Genomic DNA, 17,533 nt, shown 5'->3' with positions numbered 1-17,533 from the left:
CTTTTCAGCACCTGAAGTGTGCATGACGCCCAACTGCTTGCGTACAGGTATGGTGACGAATCTCAAATGAAGCGTCTGTCAGTACAGTATTTAGTACAACAAAGGGTTTCTACCTACGACGCTTAGTGGGACACACATACTAGTTTATCAAAGCTGTATATAGAGTCACGGTTGAGCACGCTGTTTAGGTTGGCTGCATATTCAGACACTAAGACCTATTTTTCAATTTGCTATAGACAACTGTGCGTGCCGTAGGATGTAATTTGAATGTTTAATCTAGCTTCATGCTTTACCTTCTTATATTAACTCTTGACATACATTTGAACACTTCTGTAAAAAGAAATAGTACGCCCTATTAACCAAATGACTGGTCGCCGTGTGCTCTTTTGATTGCAAGTCAGTAAACGATGACTAAGACATGTTTGATGCCCTTTTTTACTCCCTTTGTACACTAACTGTGTATTTTCTCGTCGATCAAAAGTTCCTTTGTGTGTTTCAACGTTGGTCAGCACTTTTGTAACATATCATAGAATGACTTGCCTTGTAGCATGGTTGTTATAATGATGCAAGGGAAGAAATTGTAAGATTTCAAAATCCACTTATCATTAAAAACGTGGTACTATACAATTAACACTGCCCCCCAAAAAGAAGCCAACCCTTCATATTTTTGTAACTTTTCATCTGTTCCCTTGCAATAGCCCTTGGGCATGAGTTTGCAAATTAAGATGACGATTGTTATCTACAAGTGGGTTGATCTTCGCAAAGGATGGGGTAACCAGCTGAAGGCATGTGCTGACATAGTTGTTTATCTTTTTGTTTGTTTGTTTGTTTATTTTGATGTTTTATGTTTACAAAGCCGCCAGGTTGGTGGAGAGCATGAACCCTGAGGCTGACCCATGTGAGGATTTCTACGAGTACGCCTGCGGAGGTTGGCTGAAGAACACCGTCCTCCCTCCTGAATCCGGGCGGGTCAGCTCCTTCAGTCAACCGTCATCTTTCATAGTCGCCGTCATGAGAAGTACGTACGAGTTCTGCACTTTGTGTAAATTCCCCTAGAGGGCGTTACCTCATGATTACGATGTTTGACGAATGTCAAGCCTATTTTATTTTCCTCTTTTACTGCCGTATAAGCCAAAAGTGTCGAAGTATCTCTGCCTTAACAGTTTCCGCATAATACACCAATATGAAGATTCTTCTTAGAGGCCCATTATGTCTGGACACTTTTTCAGTATGTTCGTAATATCTTAAGCTGTTAGTTATGATGGTACATAGATGTAAAAATGAATCTGTTCTGTTTGCTTAGGTCTCCTGGAAGCTACAAACTTCAAATCAGATGTAGAAGCCATACAGAAGGCGAGGGCTTTCTACCAGTCATGTCTGAACGAAGGTAAGTCTGCAAACTTCACTACAGATTTGGTCATAATTCCCAGAAAGGCAAACATTCAAGCAAAAAGCCATATATGATAGCGCCTCTAGCGGCTCTGTAATGATTTGACTTGTAGCGGCCTGTTGTATCCCTACTCTCCAAGCAGAGCTAGGGTTTCGGCTGGTTTTTGACGTGTTTTTAGGCGTTTTTGTCATGCCTTCTACTTTGTCATCGTTTTTGTTGTGTCGCCAACCCAAGGTTTTTTGGCGACACAACAAAAACGATGACAAAGTAGAAGGCATGACAAAAACGCCTAAAAACACGTCAAAAACCAGCCGAAACCCTAGCTCTGCTTGGAGAGTATTGTATCCCAAAGTCGCTCATTATCCCAAAGCTTCTCTGAAGCACTTCCTGGATATCCAGAACACGTCGCGAGCCTAAACTGCAGGTCCTGGATATCCAGAATGTGCTTCAGCGGAGCATATCATAGACAAGCAAGGGTGTCTATCCAGGACGCGTTCTTGGGGGAGGACCTTCATGTCTTAAGTGTCATTAGGCAGTGTATTTTGGCGACGCCTCAGGGATGGAGCCAATGACAATTCATCACCCTTTGCAGTAATTTAGATTGACCACATGCCACTTTGCAGTTACCTTGAACTTGAAAGGTGCCCAGCCCCTGCTCGACCTAGTCCAGGAGCTGAACGGTTGGCCGGTCCTGGATGACGATTTTGGCGACACCTCAGGGGTGGAGCCAATGACAATTTATTACATTTTGGAGTAAGTTAGATTAACCACATGTCACTTTGCAGTTACCTTGGACCTAAAAGGTGCCCAGCCCCTGCTCGACCTAGTCCAGGAGCTGAACGGTTGGCCGGTCCTGGATGACGATTGGTCAGACGGAAACTGGAACCTTTTGGACACACTGGTCAAGTTGCGCAAGCGCAGTAACAGCCTTTTGTTCAGCATGTACCTCACAAGTGACGATAAGAACTCCTCCAATTACATCCTTGCGGTAAGTCTGTTTTTGGTAGTTTTTATTCATCTGTTGCTTTATTGACTGTTTGTAAGAAAAAAGCTGCGCTGACTGGTTTCGACGTCTTAAATCTTCGTCGTCTGGAATTTGAAAATCAACATTTTTACAAAAGAACTATATTGAGCGATAATTGTTCGTGTATAGTGTGTGGCAACGTATGCACATGACAGTTGAACTATTGCTATTAGCTAACACATTTAAATAACTAATAAAATCTATGACTAATAGTATAAATAACCTACCATATAATGCACATGCTAATGCTCTAGAACAGTATGCTGATAATTGTATGGTGTGTCAGGATTCAGGATATCATTGTCTCGTATTTGCACAGAGTTCTATACAGATTTGCATGCACAGGTAGTTACAAGTCATGTCGGCTTACAACGTTAATAATAGAAATATCATTAATAAATCAATGCGTCTTGATGTAACAAATTATACGACTTCTCTAACCGCCGTTTATCATTTTTTTAGTTTGACCAGACTGGTCTTGGACTGTCGAGTGAAGTCTACTACCTATCAGACAGCTATGAAGGGGTAAGAGTGAAAACGTAAAACACGTAGCGTACGTACCCCGATCTGTAGCGTCCGCACCCCGTACATAAACAGATTTTGTTTGTTTGAACCTTTGTTTATTCATGATAAGCTCAAATCGGCACGCATGCCGCTTTTCATTGAGGTCATGAGGGAAGAGGTAAGGATCAGATACAATATAGCAGAGATACACAGTCATTTGAGTCCTTATAACTTTATCAACATATATCATTACATGTTTATGATACAACAATATACAATTGTTACAACATACAGCATATGAAAGCTGGTTCAAGGTCCGTGTTCATTTCCGTTATTTCAAGAGTCGGTAACTGTTGATTTTCTAGGTGCATCGTTACCGATTATAATACATATTATTCTGTTGCTTTAAAGGATCAATTATAGAATTTGTTTTCTTTACCCAGGTTCGTCAAGCATACCTGAACTATGCAGTCGACATTGCTGCGAAGCTGCGACCTGATGGAAACCGCACTGTGGCGCTTCAGCAGATGCAGGACATGCTGGACTTCGAAATTAAGCTTGCTGAGGTCAGTATAGGAACTTTTTGTTTTTCTAACCCTTTCCTGTTGGATTGCTAGAGCAAAAGTATACCCCCACTGCTAAGGTGCCTAGACACCTTTGAAACAAAGTGTTCTAGTTTCATATCGCTCATTTTTAGTTCCTCGCTTTACAATAACCGCGCGGGTGTAACGTACGCATTCTGGAAATACCATCAACTCGACAATTGTCAGGGATAGCATACAGGACAAGTTTAAGCATGTGCGAACCGAAAATTGTCGGGCTCAGCTAGCAGGACTAAGGTTTTAACAATAGAATCCAAACCGGATAATACCATTTATCTATCAAGCAAGAAATTGCCATGGCTTCTATACAGTTACGCAGCATGTTAAAGAGGGACCCCTATCGGTAATATATTCATACAAGTCTATGTGCAATATCTGAACTTTCTACTAAAAGTTAAACTTTTGTATCAATATGTTTCTAGATACTGACCCCACCGAGTGAGCGACGTGACCCGGAAGCACTCTACAACAAGATGACCTTAGCTGACATGTATGGATACTTTGACGTAAGTATTGGCGATGATAATAAGTTACCATCTAATTGCTTGTTTTGGCAATTATCATCATGACATGAAATAGAAAAATTAAAAAACACAATTGCTTCCCTCCCATCTTCATTAGATTTATGCAAAAAAATGAAGTACAATAGTTAATTTCAAAGAATATTTCTATATCTATTTGGAGATATGAGTAAAGTTTATATTCCAACTGATAGATGGATCTTGTCCAATCTATTTATATAAAACAATATCTAATGTACTTGTATGATTTTATCAATACATGTTTCTCACAGACAATGTTGTGGTCAAAATATGAAAATAGATAAATTCTACGTTAATCTGTCATAGATTTCCGAACATCGTTACCTTCGCTGAGAAGGTTATGCATAAGGTAGCGTTTGTGTGTGGGTTTGTGTGTAGTGGCACAGCTTAACTCGAGAATGCCTTGATGGATTGTCTTGGTATTTGGTATGTTGGTAGGTTTTGATGAGACCTAAAAACGATTAGATTTTGGGCCCCCTAGCGGCTTCTTACGGTACTGCAGCAGAACTTCCTGTTTTGATATCTCGTGTTCTGGACATGCTATGGAACTTATTTTTGAGTGGTAGATAGATCTTTGGATAGAGAGTAAGTGGTGTGGGTTTGGGCCCAGGAACTGCAGGAGCAGGTTTTGCATCTGACCTTGAAAGGGAATAACTCAAGAAGGGCTCGATGGATGGTAATGATTTTTGGTAGGTAGATAGCTTGAGTGATGATGTACATGATTAGACACTTCTTATGCAAATCAGTATCTAATTTGCATAATTAATGAGGAAAGTTTATACATCCGCCAAATTCCATGATAGGACTCTGAAACATGTGACATATGTAACTGAGGAAGAGAGAAATATCAATTGATATGAACTATGCAAATGAAGACCTCATTTGCATAATAAATGAGGAAATACTATAACAAGATGGGCTTGATGGATGGTCATGATTTTTGGTATGTGGATAGCTTGTGTGATGCTTAGTATGATTGGACAATAATTATGCAAATTAGATTCTAATTTGCATAATCAATAAGGCAACTTTAAAATCCGCTTTGTTCCATGATATGACTATTCAAATTGTAACTGAGGAAGAGAGGAATGTTTATAGATAGAAAATATGCTAATGTGGGCCTAATTTGCATACTTAATGAGTAACTTCTCTAATTCCACACAGGCAAATGACGGCAATTTCATACATTTAATACTTTTTTTTGGCATCGGGACGTTATGTCAATGTGAACATCGTTGAACCAAATTATGCTAATAAGGGCCTCATTTGCATAGTTAATGAAAAATATTAGCATAACCTTCTTTGTTGAGCTCATAATTTGTAAAGCTCATACTTTGGACATGTTATATTTTAAGACAATCAACTGGTATGATTTATAATTGATGAGAAACACTCCTAATACATCAGTCATAAAGGTTAAAATCATTTGGCGAAGGTATGAGGTCGTGGAACTCTAGTTGTTAATTTAATGTAAGAGGACAGTTTGCCTTTAAATAAAAGATGGTGATGTAGAAATTTCCAGACATCACGTCGGTACGTTTAGAGCGCGGGTACAGCCAAATGCCACCATGTACCGCTAGATATATCATAAAACGTACCTCAAGGTCATGAAATAATTATATCCATGAACCGTGAAATTGCGAGTCAGCCACAGGTTAAGTACAGAATTACAACGACAAAATGTCATACGTTATTATATGAGATCTCATAATTGATCTTTCGTGATACCGCATGTATGAGATGAATCACTATGTTAAGCGCTTTCAGTTCGATTCGAAAATTCGTTTGATAATCGATTCCAACGTTGTTATGTGAATCGAATGTCTCTGAAAGGGTGCCATGCAATCATGGCTAGTTTTGCACGGTCTAATGGAATTCAAATGTCATCAGGTGGCGACATTTTGGCGAAGATTATTACAAAGAAGAATTGGCTAAGGTTCAACTGAAAGGTTTGGTTTCCTACAAAATGTCTGTAGGGCTTTAAAAGCAATCAAATAACCACATTCACTGTAGTTTGCTGTAGAAGAATACAGGGCTTGGTCTTACATAAGGTAATCTTCAGCCTAAAAGTCTATTAATATCTTATAATTTTCATTAGCATTTGTATCAAACGACACATTTCACAAGTGCCAGACGACTAAATCAAATTAGAGCATTGCGCATGCGTAATGCCCCAATATCCCAATTGGCAAGTCAAGTCAAAGTTTCTTGCACAATTATAGTTGTAACAGGTACAATGTAAGGCAAAGCGTTGCATAAGACTACTAGCTAATTAAATCAATTCACTACAATCTACATGTAGATTCTAAACTATACAATATTGATGGAAGACACAATGAAGTTACGTATGTCTGCTATACAGCTAAAAAATTAGTCGTTTTTGAACGTTTTTTTGCATGAAGGTTTATATATATACTGTATTGGCCTACTAGCCGATAAAGACAGAGATTGTATCGGGACATGGCATAAGTACACAAAACGTCTCGCTACTTGTCTTTGGTAACGAGGCACCAGCATTATACTATTAATATAATTCTTCGTTCGTTCGTTCGTTCGTTTTAAGTTTGACATATCACAATCATACATTCTTATTTTATCTGACAGTTCCCATGGATCGAGTTAGTCAACCTTGTTGTAGGAGAGGCTGCTGGGGAGGTGATCACGGCGGATGAAGAGATCCTGGTGTACGCGCCCGACTACCTGATGGCTCTTGGACCGCTCTTACAACAAACTGACAACAAGTACGATGCATTGCATTTCTTTTCGATTCTTACATGATCTTTGCTAGAATGCTCCTGATGTCACATGCACTGTGGTTGAATCTGAAGGAGTCATACCAATGACACAATGACATGGCTGACATCATATACACAAAATTTACATGACTACCTGTATGTTTAGCCATCCAACATGGCAGACAATGCTTACGTCATAGTCACGTGAATGCAAACACTCTATTGGGCAGGGACCAATCTTTGAGGCGAGGGAGAGAAGAATGTGTGATTTTGAAATTGTGTGAGCTTTACCATATGTTTGACCTGTAACTGACCCCGAAACGCTTCTCATTAGGACAGGGGGTGAAATCTTGGTGTCATTTCAATCTTCTAGCTGTAACTCTTTAAAACGCCAGAGTTGACCTGTTTGTTCTCACTCGCGTAAAAAAAACCCTGAAAAATCCAGCTTTGCAGTGGGGGTAAAGACTTGGGTTTGTAAATTACTTAACTGTGCTTTAAAGGAAACACCTAACCATGTGTTGCGATAGAAAGTCCATTTGATAGTTCCGTTCCTTGTATTGGACATGAACAACAGTACATGCAAAATCAGCAAATAATTCTTCGTCCGGTTTTGAAATACTCAGTCGCACATGTCCATGCAGTAAGTCACAAAACTGCCCAGAAAGAGGGAAATATATATTTTTTTGGTTTAGATATTATTGGAAAGTCAAGGATTTTCGTATTCTCAGGACTATAGCTAACTACGTCATGTGGCGGATGGTACGAAATCGGGTGTCGTACCTCGGCTCGGAGTTTCTGACGATCAGGGACGAGTTCAACAGAGTCGTGTTCGGTACCGAGCCGTCGACGAGATGGGTGACCTGCGTCAGCCGCACAAACAGCATCATGGGTACAGCTGTGAGCCGGATGTACCTTCTCCGATACTTCGAGGAAAGTAGCAAGGATAAGGTGTGTTATTTCTTCATTCTAAGATTCGACGAGAAATATCCTTAAAAAGGAGGAGCAAGATATCAAGTTCTGTATTTTTTGTTGTCCCTAGCAAGAATCTGCACTAATTGACTAAAGGCATATTTCTAACATTGGATGTATCACTATCAGGCCGGTGATATGCTTTGACATAGATAGCATGATACTCTCGCATCGAAATGGGTAAAGTGAAAAAAATGTATACAAACCTTTATGTGCATCAACTACGACTACCCCATACACATGTTCTTATTCAATTTCAATGTCATCGGCACTATTGATCAATAGTATTGTATGAGGATAGATCAACAGTAAATAAACTGTTGTAACATTGCTTTACTACTTTGTGCTGGTAAGTACTTGTAAAAGTCATCTACAATCTATCCCCAAACCACCCAGGCCGAGGTGATGATAGACTACATTCACGACGCCTTCCTGGAACTGCTGGATGAGAACGACTGGATGGATGAGGACACCAAAGTGGTCGCCGCTGAAAAGGTTAGGTTTTCTTTTACAATTATTCGTTTGGTTTTACAGATATCTAAGAAAAGAAATCTAAGAGGACCCGGCACTATACAGCCGGCACAATACAGATTAACTTTCTCTAACGATGAAGCTCTTTGAATTGCGACATAACGACAGAAAAATTGAAAGAAATACACGAAAGTCAAATATCAAACTAATACTGACATTACATACTTGAAATGAAGATAAGAAGTAGAAGAGTAACGCGAATGGAGCGATTGATGTACATGCAGTAAAGTTTTGTGACGTGTTCTCGAAACTAAGTTTAATCTTACACTCTACGCGTTCCAAAACTTAAGACGACGTAGCATGCATTGTATATGGCTGAGAATTAACTTTGTTGCTATCTACCATATTCTTGCCTTTAGTAGCATGTAACCAAGTCTATCGATTTTTCTCATCCGTGAATAGTTTCGTCAGGTTGGTAAGTCACTGAATAAAAAAAGACTCGTTTTACACAACCAAGAGATTTATTCCACCGACGTTTCTGTTTCACAGGCTGATGCCATGAGACGTTTTGTTGCCTATGATGATTACATCATGGAGAATGTGACTCGTCTGAACGAGGATTATGCAATGGTAAGATGCATCCATTAACTCCTCCGTGTTCTGTCCATTTGCCCTTTGGTTGACACATTCATTCATTTTATTCATTTATTCATTCATTCATTCATTCATTCACTCACTCACTCACGCACTTTAAGTATCATGATTTATTTTTTATACAACACTGTGCCAATGTCAGTAAGCAAATTAGGAGATATAAAAGTAGCTGGTTACTAACAACGTCACCTAATTAATTTTTGTGGATAAAAAATGTTCAAATACATTCGGCACTTCAAGATAAACGTACGCCTGGGATCCAATCGGGTGTTTAAGGGTTACCACCAGACAATCCTATTGTAAACAATAGTATGCATTTGCCGGAAACACAAATTGACAGGTCATTGGCACGTCTCAATTGAAGTTGAAAAAATACCTCAAATAGGCATAGCCTCTGAATGTATCGCCCAACAATCTTCTATAAAATGAGCAACTTTGGAACGAAAACGAATTTCAGCTTGACATAGAAACATATCATAAGTAGTGTGATGTATTCCCTGTGGTCGTCTCATTCTAACAACACAACCTCAGGTCTTCATAGCAAATAGAAATTGCAAAACGCTGGCAATGTAAAACAATGCTGAGGAATCAGAAATGATCATCATCATGATATCATCATGATAAGATATGATATCTTACCAGAATCATGTCCGACCTTTTTAAAGTTTGATAGGAGACGAAAAAAGACATTAATCTTTAACTATTTAGTGGAATACAAATGCCACAGCTGTGCGGAAATTCCATATGATTGATATGAGGTTTATCGTTGTGCCTTTGTTGCAGTTATGATATATGGACAAATCCTAATTGCACTAAATCTTGTTATGTAATATTTTTATCAAAAACTTGAATCTGTCGCAAAGGTGCGATGCATACGCGATAGATTGACGTAGTTGTCATCATTGATGATTCACAAGAGGACACTTTGCCAATAGAAAGCGCCAAATAACTTGCTTCAAGACATAACTGCCTATTAATATGTCGGTAATGTGTGAGTCAAACCGACATCTAGATACCATTGGGGACATCTTGGAGAGATGGTCTACAATTTTGGCAACGTTTCAGGAGACTATTCTATCAATATCACTATGGTCGCTTTAGATTTGCAAAAAAACCTTTGACCAATGCATTTAGAGACGGTCGGTTACTTTTCATGTGAGGAAAACTAAAGTAATTGTAAAAGTTATTTTTTTCAAGAAACACGAGTGCACATTTACATTGTGTCTCAATTAACCTTTAGCACACTGAAGTAGCTTTTTTGGTACTAGGTCTCTATTGGTTGTAGGGTTAGGCAGCAGGGAGAAGGTAAACGTTGCATACGTGGCAAACATTCACATACTCTCTATGTTTAGTTAACTCTGACGGCAGGAAAACTGTGTTGATCATGCTGAAAATGTTTCTAAGGAATTAGGTCTTTATTTACCTGTTCTTCTCTATTAGCTCCAGTTTGATGAAGACGAGTATTTCGATAACTATGTGCACTACCTGATGGCCTCTTCCAACAGTACATTCAGCTTCCTGAGGAAGCAAGTCAACAAGGACGCGTATGTATTCTAAAGACACTATTCTATTCAATAACATTTGTTGCAATCCATCCCCAGAACCCATATTTTTGTAAAAAAAACTAGCGTCTACAAGGAATTTGAAACTGTAATGTTAACATCCAAATGGATCTACAGATATGCTTGTCAGTTAATGTCTTATTCAGCTGTAATATAAAAGCTAAAGAATCTTTGTTGAAGTTCACGTTGCTAATTTTATAGTAAATATTCATTTATGTACTTTTTTGCAAAGATTTTGGAAATTTGTTGCAGATTAAAACAGTCGATACAATAAAATACTTGACCATGACCGGCAGTGTTTTTATTCATTCATTGTTGCTCATAGGTGGATAACGGTCCCAACTGTCGTGAATGCATTCTATTCGCCGTCTGGAAACTCTATAAGTAAGGAATGTTTAAATCTTTTACAGCGGTAAAGGTCCTACAGATTGGACGTTAAACCATTACTGCACATAATCCAACCTTTAAGCACGACTTAAATGTGTAAAGGTGTGTTTTATCCTGGAACTGACCTTTACTTATGCTTTACAAATATTTTGCGTTGACTTACAGATCGGTTTCATACATACCGTGAATACGTGAATGGGACATTTTCACGTGCAGGTTAAAGATCCCAACACACCTCAACGCACTTTATTTCCAGCCAAAAAAAACGAATGGACGTTTAGTTATTACGGTCCTAAACCTGCCAATTTAGTCTTGATACATTCAGCCCACTTCTTTCATTAGCTTACTTAAAAGTCAAAATCCCTTACTTAAACTTAATAATAGTCTTCCATCTAGTGACCGGTAGCTATATCTATGATAAAGTAACAAGTCCAAACGTTATATATATTCTCAATATCGTAATTTGAATGGTCATTACAGTCATACTCGATACATTCAGCCCACTTCTATTGGCATAGTGGAAAGTCGAAATCCTTTACTCATACTCTATAGTCTTCCATCTCTAACGAACTGCTGACGGGATATGATGATATGATCAATAGGCAAACTGTCGGAGAACCGAATGATAGACATATCAACCTTTACATTCTGAAACATGTGGGTCATGCCATGCATATCAGCGTTATGCAAGGAATGTCAGATATGCATGAACACGATCAGATCTCAATACACATTCACAAAAAGCAAGGTCAGTACGTCTATCATCCAGCATTACTAGCAGTAAATGAGTTTTGTCACAGTCACTGTTTTAATCATACCATCATATTCCAGGCAGTCCACCGGAAAGTATCGGGTAAAGGATTACGCTTTTTTGCTTTTCAAGTAGGCTATAGCTGATAAGAGAAGGATGTTGAATGTTTCAAGTCTAAAGTGGCAACCGTAAGAGCGTAATAGCTAAAAGCCCCATTGTTTTGAGACTAAAAGGAAAGGGCAGATTTAAAAGAGTTTACCTAAGGACAAGGCAGGAAAGAAAATCGATGTCAAGAGTGCTGATTTATTCTCGCAGGTTTTCCAGCAGGCATTTTGCGGTCTCCATTCTACGATGGGGACTATCCCTGGTAAGTGTTGAACCGTACTTGTGCCATTTTCAATACAGATGATAATAAAGATGATTATATAGGCATAATATAAACTTTAGTTTCCATTACAAGTCGAGTTTGTATGTCAGGTGATTAACAGTTTCCGAATTAATTATTATTATAAGGTATTTGAACTTCGGTGGTATCGGTGCTGTCATTGGTCACGAGATCACCCACGGGTTTGACGATTCAGGTAATCTCATCTATTTGTGGATGTTTGTATTATTATAGCAACAACCTTGGAAGCTAATAACGATTAAAACACAATTACGTTTTCTATGTATCCCTGCTTTATACAGACAATTTAAAATGTTTTACACTGAATTACTTTCGTATAGTCTCGTTATGCGTAGATATAATCAAATCCATACAATTCGACGGTCTAGTGGTGGTCGGAAAGAGCACAACTTGGCCAAATAGACAGATAACATGCTAGAGGAGTCAGCCGACTATGTACAGTTGGCCGCATTTTAATACCAACTGTACGCCCTATAGCCCACTGAATCCTTTGGCATGTTACCTGTCTTTTTGGCCAAGTTGCACTCTTTCCAGTAACCTCTGGAGCCTAGTATAGGCTATCGTGTGACCATATATTGCATTTTACTAGCAAGTTCATGTGAGTTGATAGATCATACTGTGGAGATCTCTTAAACTGTTCGCCATTAAGAGAAAAGGATTCAGTGGTATTCCGTCAGAAATCCAATTTTGAGTCGGCGAAGAGTTTGATGTCTGCGTATTCTTGCCATTCATTTGTCACAACTGCCTTTTTGCATTACGTGATAATATAAGCTCTCATTAGCATTTGAAAATATATTCTAAACTTTTTCCAGGACGCCAGTTCGACAAGAACGGTAATCTTGAACACTGGTGGAACCAAGAAATCACTGACAGTTTCAAAGAGAAGGCACAGTGTATGATCGACCAATACAGCAACTACGTGGACCCTGAAACAGGAGATCTCAAACTCAACGTAAGTCACATCGACAATCTATTTCATTTTATATCCTAGATCTATTGTCTACCGACACAATCTCCTGCGCAGAGCCTTGGCTGTACAGTATACCTTGGGGTCTCTGGTAAACCAAGCTGAGGTTTCCACATTCGTAGCCAGGGCCTCTTGCTTTTGTCCATTTTTTGAGGTCGCGGCCTCTAACTCGCTGTCCATCAATAAAAAATGGCTTTACTTAAAAAAAAAACAGGCGGAGGCTCCGACATTTGTGGGCGTGGCTTCTGGCCAGTTGTCAGCCAATCAGTGACTCGGCGTTACCTTAAGAAAACCTAATGGCGGTTCTCTGATTGGCTGGCACATGTTTAGAGACTACGCCTAGAAAAGTTGAAACCTCAGCCCGGTATAGCAGAGCTTCCCCAAGGTATATTGTATAGGCCACTGGAAAGACTTTGCGTGGGGGATTGTGCCGACATAAAGTACCATAGATTGCATAGTCAATGCATATAACCTTAAAGAACGTCGTCCAGCTAAATCTAGACGTATTGTACTTGACCTTAGAGAGCCAGACAGCCTGACCTGTCTCCGGTACAAAGCTGATGAAGATTCTTCTCAAATGTAGATGTAACTTGCTGGTACTACGAAACTCGTTTCATATGCAGTACTATATGTCTAAGTTTGCGACTCCTCGGTTACCTCTACAGTAGTACTAGTAGCAGTAGTCCACTGTTTTCTGCTGCTGCAGTAGTAAAAACATCCTGCAGCCGCAATCAGTCTCCCTTCAATATCTTTTCCAGTTCCACTTAGTCCACTTACCTCTACACCGCGAATTTAACACCAATGCTCATGCTGTCTTCTATCCGACTACCAACATGTTTCAACCGCGTTCCATTTTCTCCCTACCGCGAATTTAAATCGCAGTGAACTTAAATGCAGTTCCCTATGTATTCTATTCAAACGAGTGTGGCCTTAACAGGGTGAGCCGCCATGCAATGGAGGTAATTGTGTGGATAATGACAGGCCTTCCGTAATATGTACCGAGGTCATTTCCAATGCAGTATTCATCCGAGGCTTGCTACGATTTGAACTTTATCAACGGCGGCCGACCAAATCCGATTTATTTCAACATCAGTACATTAATCTGTTTTACGATACCGAATCTTCTGATATATGTTCGCTTTTCATTTGGCCCCATGGATTCAAGTATTCAAACTTTGTCCAAACGTCTATATGGAAATGATTTTGATGAGGATCACGTTAGGTATAAGCTTGTAGTTAAGCTTCCATGAACACCAGAAGTTAGCCCTTTTGCTGTTACTCCGTGCCCTTAGTTAATCGACAAAGTCCTCAGACGCCCTTGAAAGCTAGAGCAATAAAAGACTTTCAGGAAATTACTTTCATCCTACTTGCAACTGACCATATAATGGTAGGTTTAACATAACATTGTACGTAATAGAAGGCAGCGATATGGGTTGATTTCGTTTTCCCAATGCTGTGAAGGCAGCACTTTCTGATGATTTAGATCGCACCTATCACCACTTTGAAGTAAACCGAGACCTCGAGGGCGGCAATATTCACCATCCTTCAGACGCCATCATTGGTCGTTCGGATAATTGAATCGATATGGTCGCCCAGATGACTGCTTTTGATAACGATTCTTTCAAATTACAAGAAAGCCAGAACTGCGTGTTTTGCCCATTTGGACGCAAATGTGCCATTCCAAGTGTCAAATGTTTCGTTGTTGTCTATCGGTGCAATCATATGGTTGTTATACTCAGTGATTTTCAGAAACCCAAAAGTCTCTTAAAGTGTAATCATAAGCTAACCCGTTTTTCTGCCGGCCATAGGTTGCAAATTGAGGCTACAATGCCTTTTATGTATTACAGCTACGTCTCGCAATGTCGTCTGATAATGACGTAATTATGATGAGCAGTTCAGTTACGTTGTGGTGCTCTTGAAGCTTTAGCATCAACCAGCAGATTCGTCTGGTAAAGTCCTGGGCTGAATTGAAATAAGCCCCTTAGTACGTCGATATAGGTGAGACATCCAGCTCTGGAGGTTCAGATTGTTGTTTTTTCACTTCGCCTTTGGGCGGACAAGGACGACGCGACACTGCAGTCAAGTTTGTCATAACTTATTTTAACAGTGCCACGTACACAGAACGATATGCCCAATTTTACACCTGAGTGCAGGTGGAGTGAGGAAAGTCGTCTGTGTAAAGCGCCTTTCCCAATACTTAACATCGTTGGCGTCCGGGGATTCGAATCCGAGACCTCTAGGTTCTAGGTCTTAACGCCACACGACCCCACAAAAACACACAAAAACATTCAGGTTAAAAGACACGCCAAAAAACAACAACATTTAATCAAGCAACTGGATAAATCTTTCAAAAGTTTACTTGCTTGAGTAACTGTTTCTTTTGCCCCCTAAGTAAACCTCTGCACAGATGATATGTACTGATATGGAAACCACTTGCGTAACAGAACATCTTATCTGTTAAAGTCATCACAATACACTTTACGACGGAAGAGTAAAATGGTGTACCGTTCTGCAGGTTAGTGGGCGTTTGACAGCCGGTGAAAACATCGCCGATAACGGTGGTCTAAAGCAGACCTTCAGGGTTCGTACCGTCATCTATTCTTTTCCAATACGACATACATATTACATAAACCATGTATTCTTAGCCGGCCTCATCTGTCCGTACATCAACAGCTGACTTTAAAAGCTGAACCAGTGTATAAGAGTATACATTAGTCTAAGCAAAGAGAGTCTATGTCAGTAAAGTAAGATACCACGTTTTCATACCAATGTAGTTGTACTTCTACTTTAAATTATCACCATGACCTGGACCTAGCTTGTAATAGCATAAGCGCAGAACAAAGATCTTCCATTGATTAATGATAATGACATGACTTTTATCAAGTCCAAACTAGAAATCCTAATGAATTACTTCTAGTCATTGTTGGTAATAAGCAAGTGCATATTTTTTATATTGGATATGAAACGTATCAAGCCTTCATTCAACGGGTACTGCCTTTTCCTCCGGAGTTGAGCTGGCTTATAATAGGGCTATTTCGAAGTTAATTCTCCTTCGTATCGATTTACAGGGATACAAGAAGTGGGCAGCTGCCAATGGGCCGGAACCCATGTTGCCTGGACTGCCCCTGAGCCCAGAACAGCTACTGTTTGTTAACTTTGGCCAGGTAGACATCATACTCAATATACATATCAATGAAACAAAATCTCCTATTTAATTTTCAGTACAAGTTTTGATCAATTCGTCTATTGTTAATTGTTAATTTTGAAACAGCTGGGTAGCCTAGGCCCTGTTTAAATATGACGAATTGTGTGTGTGCGTGTGTGTGTGTGTGTGTAAGGGGGTGGGGGGGGTATTACAAAGAACATTTTTGTACCATAATGCACCGATTTACTACAGGCAAGATTCATACTTATTGCGCCTAATGACACCTGATAGACAAGCTCAACAGACGCTAGGCTTCAAATGTTCAAGTGTAAATGTTTCTAGGGTGTACATTTGGCTGATTGACAAGACTTTGATTACGTTGTTATTCAGACTTGGTGTGCGAAGGCCAATCAACAGACTGCACAGAGGCTTCTTTTCACCGACAACCACAGTCCTGGAAGGTTCCGGTAAGTGTCAAGTATTTCATTTTTTGTCATCAGTCTCCTTTTTTTCCTTTGAAGAAGACGTTTCAGTTTTGTATGAAGACAGATAGGAGAAGCATCGTCTAGTTTTGATGGAGATGAGCAATTATCGAAAAATTGATGGCTTCCCCTGAAGCTTTAGCCATGCCTTAACTTGCAATTTGACGAACCAATGGGTCAAACAGATGATCCGGTAACTCTTCGTTATTGAACGATCTTAGACAGCCAATGTTTGTTTGTACTATTGATAGTTACTTCACGCGATCCGCATTTTGATTGAGGGGTGAAATGACTACCTCCTGTGTAATCAAATTGAAAATGAAGTTCACTTTGTCATGGAATGCTCCACATATGATGTCTCGGGTAATAAGTTTTTCACATTTCGTTGCTTAAATACTATTGATTTTGATACAGTAGAATCTTTACCTCTGGCAAATTTGAATATATCTAGATTTGATAACTCTCACAATGCAAACATAGATAAATACGTAAAGGACCGCTTTGTTATCTGAAACGGTACTTTGTAGTTGAATGTACATTTTGTTATGTCAATAAAGCTTTTTCTCTGTTGCTTTTGCGAAAGTCACTATACCTTTTGGTTTGTCAATAAAGCGTCTTCTACGTTCTCTGTTGCTTTTGCAGTGTGATCGGCACCTTGTCCAACAGTCGTGACTTTGCTGAGGTGTTCAGGTGCCCAGCAGGATCGCCAATGAACCCTCACGGGAAGTGCACCGTGTGGTGATGAGGAAATGTTGGTCTTCTATAAGTTCTTTCCTGAAGTTACCTCCTTAAAACGGGAGGTATTATAATCAGTTGGTGCGTTTGTTCGTTTGGTTGTTGTTTGTTTGTCTTGGTGTGAGTCCACATTGATGTGAATATTGCATGATAGCAGCATGTAAAGTGGAAGTGGTGTAATAATGATACTCGGAGAATTGGAAGTAT

At 39.5% G+C, this 17,533-nt stretch overlaps 1 protein-coding gene across 1 annotated transcript; it reads left to right on the top strand.

Moving 5' to 3' along the window:
• Positions 1-837: 837 nt before the first annotated feature.
• LOC136424638 (membrane metallo-endopeptidase-like 1) lies at positions 838-17,333 on the top strand. Its single transcript, XM_066413263.1, has 19 exons — positions 838-1,018; positions 1,304-1,387; positions 2,176-2,378; positions 2,877-2,939; positions 3,362-3,484; positions 3,943-4,026; positions 6,667-6,803; positions 7,526-7,745; positions 8,163-8,261; positions 8,787-8,867; positions 10,332-10,435; positions 10,779-10,837; positions 11,907-11,958; positions 12,105-12,172; positions 12,810-12,949; positions 15,480-15,545; positions 16,033-16,128; positions 16,500-16,576; positions 17,234-17,333. Exons 1-19 carry the CDS (start codon positions 838-840, stop codon positions 17,331-17,333), a joined length of 2,037 nt encoding a protein of 678 aa, XP_066269360.1.
• The last annotated feature ends 200 nt before the right edge of the window (positions 17,334-17,533 follow it).

This window comes from Branchiostoma lanceolatum, chromosome 18 (genome assembly GCF_035083965.1).
Source record: "Branchiostoma lanceolatum isolate klBraLanc5 chromosome 18, klBraLanc5.hap2, whole genome shotgun sequence".
NCBI classification, from domain to species: domain Eukaryota; kingdom Metazoa; phylum Chordata; class Leptocardii; order Amphioxiformes; family Branchiostomatidae; genus Branchiostoma; species Branchiostoma lanceolatum.
This window is presented reverse-complemented; position numbering and strand designations above follow the sequence as displayed.